This window comes from Neofelis nebulosa, chromosome 3 (genome assembly GCF_028018385.1).
Source record: "Neofelis nebulosa isolate mNeoNeb1 chromosome 3, mNeoNeb1.pri, whole genome shotgun sequence".
NCBI lineage: Eukaryota > Metazoa > Chordata > Mammalia > Carnivora > Felidae > Neofelis > Neofelis nebulosa.
In genome coordinates, this window is record NC_080784.1 from 60,354,438 (window position 1) to 60,366,894 (window position 12,457).

General features: G+C 35.0%; 1 protein-coding gene across 8 annotated transcripts in view; it reads left to right on the forward strand.

Moving 5' to 3' along the window:
- The window catches only part of NEK1 (NIMA related kinase 1), a 219,655-nt gene that overhangs the window by 174,247 nt on the left and 32,951 nt on the right, over nt 1–12,457 (forward strand). For all 8 annotated transcript variants that reach the window (XM_058720928.1, XM_058720926.1, XM_058720921.1 and 5 more), the window contains 2 exons: nt 4,491–4,579; nt 5,475–5,722. In XM_058720928.1, the coding sequence (XP_058576911.1) occupies nt 4,491–4,579; nt 5,475–5,722 (337 nt within the window). The remainder of the gene's footprint in view (nt 1–4,490; nt 4,580–5,474; nt 5,723–12,457) is intronic.

Sequence of the window (12,457 nt, forward strand, 5' to 3'; positions counted from 1 at the left end):
TTGGGACAGAGAGAGACAGAGCATGAACGGGGGAGGGGCAGAGAGAGAGGGAGACACAGAATCGGAAACAGGCTCCAGGCTCCGAGCCATCAGCCCAGAGCCTGACGCGGGGCTCGAACTCACGACCGCGAGATCGTGACCTGGCTGAAGTCGGACGCTTAACCGACTGCGCCACCCAGGCGCCCCTGGGGAAGTCAAATTTTTAAAAAAAATTTTTTAACGTTTATTTTTTGAGAGACTGAGAGAGAGCATAAGCAGGGGAGGGGTAGAGAGAGAGCGAGAGAGAGAGATAGAGAGGGAATCACAGAATCAGAAGCAGGCTCCAGGCTCTGAGCTGTCAGCACAGAGCCCAACGCGGGGCTCGAACTCAAGAGCTGTGAGATCATGACCTGAGCTGAAGTCGGACGCTTAACCGACTGAGCCACCCAGGCGCCCCAGGGGGGGGGAAGTCAGATTTTATATGCACATTTTTTATTGCATGGGGGAATCAGTACCCCATCCCCCATGTTGTTTAAGGGTTAACTGTATAATTAATTATATTAATATATTAATATAAACCATTCTGCATACCTTAAGTAAACTCTTCTTGGTCATGACATATTATTTAATGCACTTATGTATTTTATGATTTTTATATTAATATTTGCAAAGAATCATCTGCAGTTCCTTTTGTTATGAGAAATCTTTGTTAGATTTTGTTATTCTTGTTATGCTTCCTTCATAAAAAGTAATTAGAAGTTTCTTCCTTTGTCATGATCTATAGCAGGGACAGTCGATCTTTTTCTATAAGAACCTGTTAGGGGGCGCCTGGGTGGCTCAGTCGGTTAAGCATCCGACTTCAACTCAAGTCATGATCTCAGTTTGTGAGTTCGAGCCCCACGTCGGACTCTGTGCTAACAACTCAGAGCCTGGAGCCTGCAGCCTGCTTCTGATTCTGTGTCTCCCTCTCTGTCTGCCCCTCCCCTGCTCATGCTCTGTCTCTCTCTGTCTCAAAAATAAATAAAAAATTTTAAAAAAAGAAGAAGAACCAGTTAGTAAATATTTTAGCCTCAGATAGACGATTTGGTCTGTGATGCAGCTATTCAGCTCTGCCTAGGTATTGCAAAAGCAGCCATAGATGATACATAAACAAATGAGTGTGGCTGTCTCAAGACAACTTTATATATAAAAACAGGAGATGGGCTGGATTTGAAGATGGGCAAAAAGGAATGTATGCAAGAATGCTTATCATAGCAAATAATATGAAATAGTCTAAATAATCATTAATAAGGAAATTGTTAAAAATACTGTGTTTCTGTATACTACACAGCATATGCAGCACTTAAAATAACACGATTTGGAAAAAAAAAGTTAGTTTTGTTTCTAACACCATTCAACAAAACAATATCAAATTTATTAAAGACCTAAATGTCAAAAAATGGGAGGCAACCTAATAATTAATATCCAGAATTCATTAAAGAATTCATGTAAATTAATAAGAAAAAAGTCCAAGAGAAAAAAATGGGAAAATAATATGAATATAGTTGTTATCAAAGGAGAAAACCATATTATATGGTTAGTAAATACAATTGTATGGTATTTTATGGATTATAGAGAGTCAATACTACTGAGGAAAAAAAGACATCACACTCCTAAGTTCTGACTAACTTTACTCAGTGAAGAACTATGGATGTATGAATGTCAGATACTTGTTCTCCCTCAAAGGAGAGAAGTAAATAAAAGGCAGGCCAGAGTTCAGGTGTATCCAGTGAAAGTTTCTTCATAAAATAATATGAAGCCAGGTGGAAGGGAAGTAATAGCATCAAATATTGGTGAGGGATTGGGAATTAGGTGCTTTGAAACATTATGAATATGAATATTAATTGGGAGAGCCAATTTGGAGATCCATTTCCCAGTTTTGTTAGTTTAAAATGTACATTTTGTATAAAATATATCTTTTATTTTTTGGTATCTAAGATTACTCACACATGGGTACAAAGAGGCATATGCAAGAATGTTTATTGTAGGAAAGTCAACAAATAATCTGAAAGAGTCTAAATAATCAATAAGGAAGTTGCCAAAAATAGTTTCTGTATGCTGCATTATGTATTGTATACAGCACTTTAAATAGTAAAATGTTACTTCATGTATTAATATGTAAACATGCCCCAAATATCAAATAATTAATGAAATAAAATGATATTGGGTAAAACATTTCTGTATATTAACACTATATTATATTTATGTAAATTCAAAGGAAAAATATGGTAAGATATATACCAAACTGATAACAGTAAAGTCAACTAGGATTTGAGCAGTTAGGGGAATTCTAAAAGGAATATTACTTTTTTTTTGGTTGAGGTGAAATTCATATAACATAAAATTACCATTTTAGCCATCTTAACGTGTATAATTCAGTAGTATTTAGTACATTCACAGTGTTGTGTAGCCATTACCACTGTGTGGTTCCAGAACATTTTCATTTCCCCAAAAGGAAACCCTGACTCCCATTAAGCAGCCACTTTCAATTTTCCCCTTCCCCCAGCCTTTGTCAACTGCTAATTTCCTTTCTGTCTATGGATTTGCCTATTCTGGATATTTCATATGGAATCATTTAGTACGTGGCTTTTTGTATTTGGCTTCTTTCACTTAACCATACATAATGTTTTCAAAGTTTATTTTGTAGGATATACACTTCTTCATTCCTTTTTATGTCTGAAAATCCATTATGTGGAATATGCCATATATTTTAATCCGTTCAGCAATTGGTGGGCATTCAGCAGATGATGATGGGTCGTTTCCAGGATTGTTGCTGCCTTTTGTCAGTTGTAAATAGTGCTGGACCTCCCACTAACCCTCATCCCTTTTTCCCATCTTCTCACCTTCCTTCCCTCTGGTAACTACCAGTTTATTCTCTGTATTTATAGGTCTGTTCCTGGTTTATGTTTCCTTCTGTGTTCTTTTTTTTTTTTTTTTAGATTGCACATATAAGTGAAATCATATGGTACTTGTGTTTCTCTGTCTTACTTATTTCACTGAGCATAAATACCCTCCATGTCTACCTGTGTTAGGCAGGTGGCAAGATTTCACTCCTTTTTATGGCCAAGTAATATTCCAGTATGTGCATGCGTGTACACATTCATCTGTCAAAGGACACTTGGGTTGCTTCCAAATCTTGGCTGTTGTTAATTAATAATGCTACAATAAACATAGGGAAGCATAGATCTTTTTGAATTAGTGTTTTTGTTTTCTTTGGATACTCAGTAGTGGAATCACTGGATTGTATTATATTTCTGGTTTTAATTTTTTGAGGAATCTCCATACTCTTTTTCATAGTGGCTGCACCATTTACATCCTTACCAACAGTGCACAAGGATTCCTTTTCTTCCACATCCTTACCAACACTTAGTTCTTTTTGATAATAGACGTTGTAACAGGTATAAGATGACATCTTTTTGGAGGTGGTTACCAGTTCATATTTATTGAGATGATTCCTTTTTTCCATTTTTATTGAGAAATAATTGACTTGTATCACTGTAAGTTTAATGCATACAGCATGATGGTTTAATTTGTATATATTGTAAAAGGATTACAATAGATGCAGCTAATATCTATCTTTGTTATGAGATGATATCTTATTTGGTTTTGATTTGCATTGTCTGATGGTTAGTGATACCGAGCATCTTTTTCTGGATTTGTTTCAAATCTTTGGACTGTATTATTCCAATCTTTAAATTTTTGTTAAAAAAATACATGAATTTAATTCCCAGCTCTATTGAAATAAAAATTGTTAGTTCTTCTTTACCTTTTTTCCCTTAATTAATTCACTCTCTTCAAGAACTAAAACATTTCTGTGCATATCATTCTATTTTTTTTGTACTGTGCTACACACCATTTTTGAAACTTAACACCATTTAATACTAACTGATCTGCAGATTACTTTGCTTAGTTAATAATACATTAACTATCATTCTATATAGAATTTCACATAGATTTCTGTTTCATTTTTTTTAACAGCTGCATGATATTTTACAGTATTAGTATAGCATGATTGTTTTATATTCTCCACTGTTAAGGGGCATTTTGATTGCTTAAAGTAGTGGTTCTCAGACATTAGCAAGTATTAGAATTATTTTGGTATTCATTAAAATCAATTGGTGGGCCTGCCTCCAAAGGTTTGATTTATAGGTCCAGTGTAGGCCCTGAGAAATTGCATTTTGAACAAGTTTCTGTGTGTTCCTAATGTCTAGAGGCCACATTTTGGGAACCACTGTTACAAGAAGTGGTGAGGCTGGCTTTTGTGACTGACTGTGATTGGTGAAGGTTTTAATAGGGTAAAAAATACAATGTGCTTATGAGAGAAAAATATGTATATCTGTACACAGATGAGGAAAATATTTGGAAGAGGGATCATAGAATTCTGGTGAACTTGTACTCTTTTTTCTTTTTTAATTTACGAGTGCTTTTATTTCTAGTAAATTGTATTTTTACTGATGTATCCATCTGGGCAGGTTGGAAGATAGGATCATTGTTCAGCAAGATGAAGTTACTGAAGATGGAATCCCAAGGAATGTGGACCACCTTCGTGAAGTTGATATAAGTAAGCCTTGTTGTGCTAGACTAAATACTTTCTGGAAGGTTGTTAATGTGAATCTTTTATTTGGACAACATATTAATAGACAGCATTTCTTGTCAGTTACCTCATTCATTTAAAAAAATGTAGTAGTCATAGAGCATTAGGTTCTCATTAATAAACCTGGATTGTTTGGCAACATGGGCAGTAAAACTTTTTGGCCAAGGGGCGTCTGAATGGCTCAGTTGGTTAAGCATCCAACTTCAACTTAGGTCATGATCTTACCACTCGTGAGTTCGAGCCCCCACATCAGTCTCTGTGCTGATGACAGCTCAGAACCTGGAGTCTACTTTGGATTTTGTGTCTCCCTCTTTCTCTGCCCTGCCACTGCTCGTGCTCTGTCTCTCTCTGTCTCAAAAATAAATAAATAAATAAATAAATAAATAAATAAATAAATAACTTTTTGGCCGATTATTTTATTGAATGTTCAAAACAAAAAGAACTGCTTGCTAAAATTAAGCCAGTATACTAAGAACATTAAGTAAATTGTCTTGTTTTTAATAGTATTAATTAAAATATGAGAAATAGAATTTTTCCTATCTAACCTATAGGAACAAAGATAAACTGGAGGTAAATATGAGTGTCTAAACAGTGTGTTTTCACATTTCCTTACATTTGTGTCTACATATTTTGCATTTAATGGAAGTATATAGCCAATTAATCTGCTTTCTGAAAATAAAACCTAATATCCAAAGATTATTTGTAAGGTAATATAATCACATAAATACTTTGGTTTTGTTTTCTTGATAGACATGGAGGTTTTTGCTAGAATCCATGTTAAATACTGTGCCTTTTTCAATATCACATAAAACTACTTAAGTACTATATAGACTTATCACAAAATCTTTCCTTTATACCACAGGAACTGAAATAGATGATTCTCAGCACTCCAAATGTGATGTAGATAAATCTGTGCAACCAGAACCAGTTTTCCAAAGAGTGGTTCTTTCAAAACACTTCAACGTAGTCTCTCAAATTCAATCAATTCTGTGTTCACCAGAAGAATCCTTTCCACTTCGATCTCGCTCTGATTCACCACCAAAAAATAAAAACAAGAATTCCTTGCTGATTGGACTTTCAACTGGTCTATTTGATGCAAACAACCCAAAGGCAAGTATGCACCTCAAATAGAAAATATCTATTTTAATAACATTTCTTATTTATTTTCTTTGATAAACCATAATGTTGAGTTTTAATCTCTTACACACACACACACAACAGAAAGCCTCCATCTTCTCTTCTGGGATTCTAAAAGAAATTGCTATTGAGAGTACAACTAGGACAAAACCTATTTCATTGGCTCCTTGTTCAGGATTCTTTTTATAGGGTCTACTTTTATTTAAGCAGAAGATCTCTCTTACACCCTCTTACATTATCTCCTCTCCTCACTACTCAACCCTACCTCCATTTTTAGTCTGAGACTAAACTTAAGTAATATATCCTTTCTTTTTTCAAGTTTATTTATTTTGAGAGAGAGAGAGAGAGAGAGCAAGTGTACACATGGGGGAGGGGAAGAGAGAGGAAGAGAGAGAATCCTGAGCAGCCTCCACGCTGTCAGCCCAGAGCCCAATGTGGGGCTGGATAGTGAGATCATGACCTGAGCCATAATCAAGAGTTGATACTTAACCAACCAAGCCATCCAGGAATCCCAAGCAATATATCTTAAATGGACAGAAGTACTATTTGCCTAATTTGTATGTAGAAAGACTAATAGATAAGATATTCATATGCACTTTCTGGCGGAAGATTTTCAAACCTCTTATCTTTTCTCACTTGCTATCTTTTTCTTATTTTGAAATTACAATAGTATCTCTATAGAACATTTTAAAATATAAAGGAGTCACATATTTTGTTATACTACGTTTTATATGTGTAATTTTTACATTTATAAAACTTTTTGCCAAAATGGATTATTAGGCATATTTTTTGTAACCTGCTTTTCTGTTTAATAATAATTATAAAATTATTACAAATGTTACTATTGAAAACTATATTATTATAAAAATTGCATTTTGTCATGGGCACCTGAATTGCTGAGTCTGTTGAGTGACCAACCCTTAATTTTGGCTCAGGTCATGATCTCAAGGTTCATGAGATTGAGCCCCATGTTGGGCTCTTTACTGACAGTGCAAAACCTGGTTGGGGTTCTCCCTCTCCCTGTCTCTCTGTCCCTTCACCACTCATGTGTGCTCTTTCTCTTTCTCAAAATAAATAAATAAGCATTTTAAAAAAATAACATTTTGCCATATTGTCAAATAATCTCTCATATCATCTATAATGACCATAAATTCCATTGTGCTGCTATGCTATATATAATTTTTTAAACTAATATATTTTTATTGCTGGGCCTTAACTATCTACATGTGTATCTTTGACAATAGCCACAGTTATTTTCATAAAGTAAATTTCTGTAAGTAGAGTTCAAAATGTTATATTGTATACTGCCTGTTTCCCCTTTAAGAAATAGCTTATTATGGGGTCGCCTGGGTGGCTCAGTTGGTTAAGCCTCTGACTTTGACTCAGGTCATGATCTCACAGTTCGTGAGTTTGAGCCCCACATTGGGCTTTCTGCTGCCAGTGCAGAGCCTGCATGGGATCCTCTGTCTTCTTCTTTCTACCCCTCTGCCGCTTGTGCTCGCTCACTTTCTCTCTCTCTCTCTCTCTCTCTCTCTCTCTCTCTCACACACACACACACACACACAAATAAAATAAAGATTAAAAAGTAGCTAATAATACCTCAATAGTATATGAGAGTCTGTACTCTAAAGAGCACCAACTGTTATCATTCACTTAAAAATTGTGTATTTAATGAATGAGTGATGATGGTATTTTTAAAATTTGTGTTTCTGTGTTTGCCACTGATGTTGGACATTTTTATATGTTTAGGTCTGTATAGGAATGAATTACCTGAATTCTTTCATCCTTGGCTATTTTTTAAATATGTCATTTTGATTTTCAATTTAGTTTTCCAGTTGGATATGTTTTTACTTTATGGAGTGTTGTCTTAATCTTATTTGAAATGTAGAGATTGCTAAATTCTCTTACTTGTCTAATAGCATTCAAACTTTCAAAGATGTAAACTATGAAAACAAATGTTATGATCTTCAGAGTTAGAGAATAAGGCCTACTTGTGGAACAGAGAAGGATTATCATGTAATTCATATACTTTCCTTTCTAGTAAAGGTGTGTAGCTAATTGTCTTTAGCCTAGAGATTTTTAATAATTTATTCTGTGTATAAAGTTAACATTCCTGGAGAGCTTGGGTGCTCAGTCAGTTAAGCATCTGACTCTTGACTTTGGCTCAGGTAATGATCTCATGGTTCGTAGTTTCAAGCCCCATGTCGGGCTCTATGCTGACAGTGCAGAACCTGCTTGGGATTCTGTCTCTTTCCTTATCTCTCTGCCTCTCCCCAACTCGCATGCTCTGCCTCTCTCTCAAAATAAAGAAATAAACTTAAGAAAAAATGTTAACATTCCTTGCATAATACATTTTAATTTTTTATTTTCTTTCATGACCTTAGTTCAGCCTTAGTAGTTCTATAGAAGTACTTGCTTCGGAAGGAAGCACAACAAAATAGATTTCATGTAGGGGAATGACTGTAAGAGGAAGGGCAAGAAAGAACCCTAGAAAGCCAAAGCAGTTTTTAGCCATTTAAGGCAAGGACAGAAGGCCATACCTCCCTATTCCTTAAATCTTTGAGGTCATGAAAGTTCATCACTGGGCCCAAATAGTAAATACTTGATGTTCATAATGGTCACCTTGAAATGTGGAGAAAAAGTAAAATTTATTTTGAAACATATAGATAATTTGTCTACTAAGTGGAATAATTTGAGCTCTTAACAAGGATTTTTGTTAAAGGTCTTTTTTAAAATGTTAATTGTGCTACTTACCTTTTTTTTTATGTTTATTTTTGAGAGGGAGAGAGAGTGCGTGCACGAGTGTGTACAAGGCAGGGAGAGACAGAGAGAGAGAGGAGAGAGAGAGAGACACACACACACACACACACACACACGGAGAGAGAGAGAGAGAGAGAGAGAGAGAGAGAGAGAGAGAGAGAGAGACCCAAGCAGGCTCCACACTCAGCAAAGAGCCTGACCCTGGGTTCAGTCTCATGATCACGAGATTATGACCTGAACCAAGATCAAGTTGGATGCTTAACCGACTGAGCTACCCAGGCAACCCTGTGGGTTTTTTTTATTATTATTAAAGGAAATTCTCCTTGTACTTTGAATCCTAACCTCTCTCACCTCAAGGATTAACTCCTTTACTTTGGTCACACTTGTATCAACTTTTCTATAGTAGATCATTTCCTCAACATACATGTTCTTGTAAGTCCCATCGTAATTAGCAAACTTCTCTTCTCTTGACAACATGTCCTTCTCCAGCTACCACCCCTTTTCTCTGTTCCCTTTACAACCACACATCTTCAATATGTTGTATCTTTGCGGTCTCCACTTCCAAATACATTCCAATATGACTTTCATCCCACTCCTCCATTAAAACTGCTCTTGTCAAATTAGTTACTAATACATTGCCAAATTCCGTGTACCTTTTTCTCATCTTTCTTGATTTTTTTCTTCCAACAGAGTTGATATACACTTTATTTGTAAAATCATTTTTATATCTTGGCTTGCTTTATATCACATTTTCCTCGGTGCTCATGAATCACCCTTTAGTCTCCTTTACTGGTGGCTTCTACTCTAACAGATCTCCTTAAAAGAATGTGTATTCTATCATTGTGTGGAATGTTTTGTAAATGTCAAGAATTAAGTCAAATTGGTTGCTAGTGTTGTTCAAGTCTTCTTTATCTTCTGTTTTGTCTAGTTGTATCATTTGATGAGAAAAGATTGAAAAAACTATACTTGCATAATTGTCTTTTCATTTGTGTCTATTTTTGTTCCATGTATTTTGAAACTTTGCTCTTGAGTGAATAAAAATTCAGTATTGCTGTCTTCTGGATATTGAATTGATAGGTTTATTGTTATGAAGTGTCCCTTTTTGTTTGATAGTGGTGTCCTTGCTAATTGTCTTTCTACTTATTTATCAATTACTGAGAAAGGAGTGTTAAAATTTCCAGTCAATTTAATGCATGTTAATAATCTTTATATAGTCTTAAAAAATTGACCTCTTTAATCGTTATGAAATGACTCTCTTTATTCTTGGTCATATCACTTTGTTTTGAAATCTGTTTTGTCCAATTTTAATACAGCCATTCCAGCTTTCTGATGATTAATGTCTATGAGGTATATATATTTTACATCCTTTACTTTTAATCACACTGATTTTATATGTAAAGTGGATTTTTTGTAGCTATCATCTAGTCAAGTCTTTTTTTTTTTTTTTTTTTTAATGTTTTTTATTTATTTTTGGGACAGACAGAGACAGAGCATGAACGGGGGAGGGGCAGAGAGAGAGGGAGACACAGAATCGGAAACAGGCTCCAGGCTCCGAGCCATCAGCCCAGAGCCCGACGCGGGGCTCGAACTCACGGACCGCGAGATCGTGACCTGGCTGAAGTCGACGCTTAACCGACTGCGCCACCCAGGCGCCCCAAGTCAAGTCTTTTTAACCAGCCTGACAATCTCTTTTATTCAAAGTGATTAGACAACTTACTTGTTATGTAATTTTTTATATATTATTGATATGATTAATTTTAAACTTACCATTTTGCTATTTGTTTTCTATTTGTCTCATCACTTTTTCTTCTTGTATTTACTTTAATTCTCCCTTCTTTTGGATTGAGTATTTTTAGCATTTTATTTAATCTCTACTGTTTTCTTTTAAAGATAGACCTTTTCAAATATTTAGATGTAATTCTCAGTTTTCAACATACAGTTTTAGCTTTTTACAATCTTTCTTTAATATACCACTATATTTATTTAACATATTTAACATATTTAATATACCACAGTATTTATTTAACATATTTAACAATATACTTCCATTTCCACTCTCTTGTCTGTCCTTTTGGCATTGTTGTCGTATATATTATGTCCATATGTTATAAACACCACAATAAATTTTTATCATTTTTGCTTTAAACATTATCTTTTACAGAAAGTAAAAATTGAGAGTCTATATATTTACCATTTCGGACATTCTTCATTACTTTGTGTAGAATTCAGGTTTCTATCTGGTATCTATCACTTCTGCACCTTTTAAGAACTTCCTTTAACATTCTTGTGCAGCCCTGTTGGTGATGACTTTTTTTTCCTTTTTGTTTATTTAAAAACCTTTTTGTTACACTTTCATTTTGAAAAGCTATTTCTAGTAGATCTAGAATTATATTATCATCTGGGTTGTATTATTTCTGACAACAAACACTGTAAATTATGTAGCTTTCATAAGGTAGTAGTAATAGAGTGACTTGATTTATTAAATAAGGTAAGGTAAATTTGTAATAGTTCAAAATGAAATCATCTCAAGATGTGATCTTCTCATGCTATCACTTATATAAGAACACAGTCTAGGTTACCAAACAGAATAGTTACTTGTCCTTTCCCTTTAGACCTCCCTCATTTTAGAGGATGGCAAATACAGGGCGGAGAGAGACCAGATGTGTTCCACCAATAGTTTTCTGATCTGCGGAGTAGAGTGGAAAACTAATCTCTATAAAAATATTAAGAATTTCTTTACTCATTATAGCAAATGGAGAGTTGGGGAGGGATATTGATGTGTAATTCACCAATAGCATATATGTCTTAAATGTCTTGTTTTAATTTGCTAAAATATCAATTATTATATAATGTCTATAATTTTTGCCTTTGCTAAATGTTCATAATTTTTTTAATGTTTTAGATCCACTTTTCACCTGGTTTATGGGTTGAAGTGAGGATATATTTGTAGAAGCTATTTTTAAGAAACAGTGTTACAGTTTAATTTTAGTAAGCAGAAGTTAAATATGTTCATTATAATCCATTCTGTACTATAACCAGAGTATTGCTAATTCATAATTTTATTTGAAAAATACTACAGATGAAACTGTGAGTTGACAGAATTCTTTTAAGTAGAATTATATGTGGAGTTCTATTATTAGTATACTTACTACTTAATTTATTCACTATCTTATGTGGTTCTCCTCATTTTTGAGAAAAAGAACTTAACCAACAAACAAAAACATCTAAAAAAATCTGTCAAAGAAGACTGTGAACATAAAGGGTTTTCAATATAGGATAGATAAGCTGTTGGATTGAGGGTACATAGATCTATTCCAGGAGGAAAGTTGTGAAATTACATACCTCTTAAAATTTCTAACTGTACTATGTTACATTAAGTTAGGAAAATTATTTTTTTAATGTTTATTTTTGAGAGAGAGAGAGAGAGAGAGAGACAGTGTGAACGGGGGAGGGGCAGAGAGGGAGACACAGAATCTGAAGCAGGCTTCAGTCTCTGAACTTTCTTTCTTTTTTTTAAATTTTTTAACGTTTATTTATTTTTGAGACAGAGAGAGACAGAGCATGAATGGGGGAGGGGCAGAGACAGAGGGAGACACAAAATCAGAAGCAGGCTCCAGGCTCTGAGCCATCAGCCCAGAGCCCGACGCGGGGCTCGAACTCACGGACCGTGAGAGCGTGACCTGAGCTGAAGTGGGAGGCTTAACCGACTGAGCCACCCAGGCGCCCCTGGGCTCTTAACTTTCAGCACAATGCTGGATGCGGGGCTCAAACCTGTGAACCAGGAGATCATGACCTGAGCTGAGGTCAGATGCTTAAACAATTGAGCCGCCCAGGCTCCCATATTAGGAAAATTATTTTAACTAGTGAAAGGAATAAACTAGAATTGAGACTATTTTACCAGAGTTAAAATTTATCTCAGCCTAAAAAATACTGCATCTTTATGTCAAC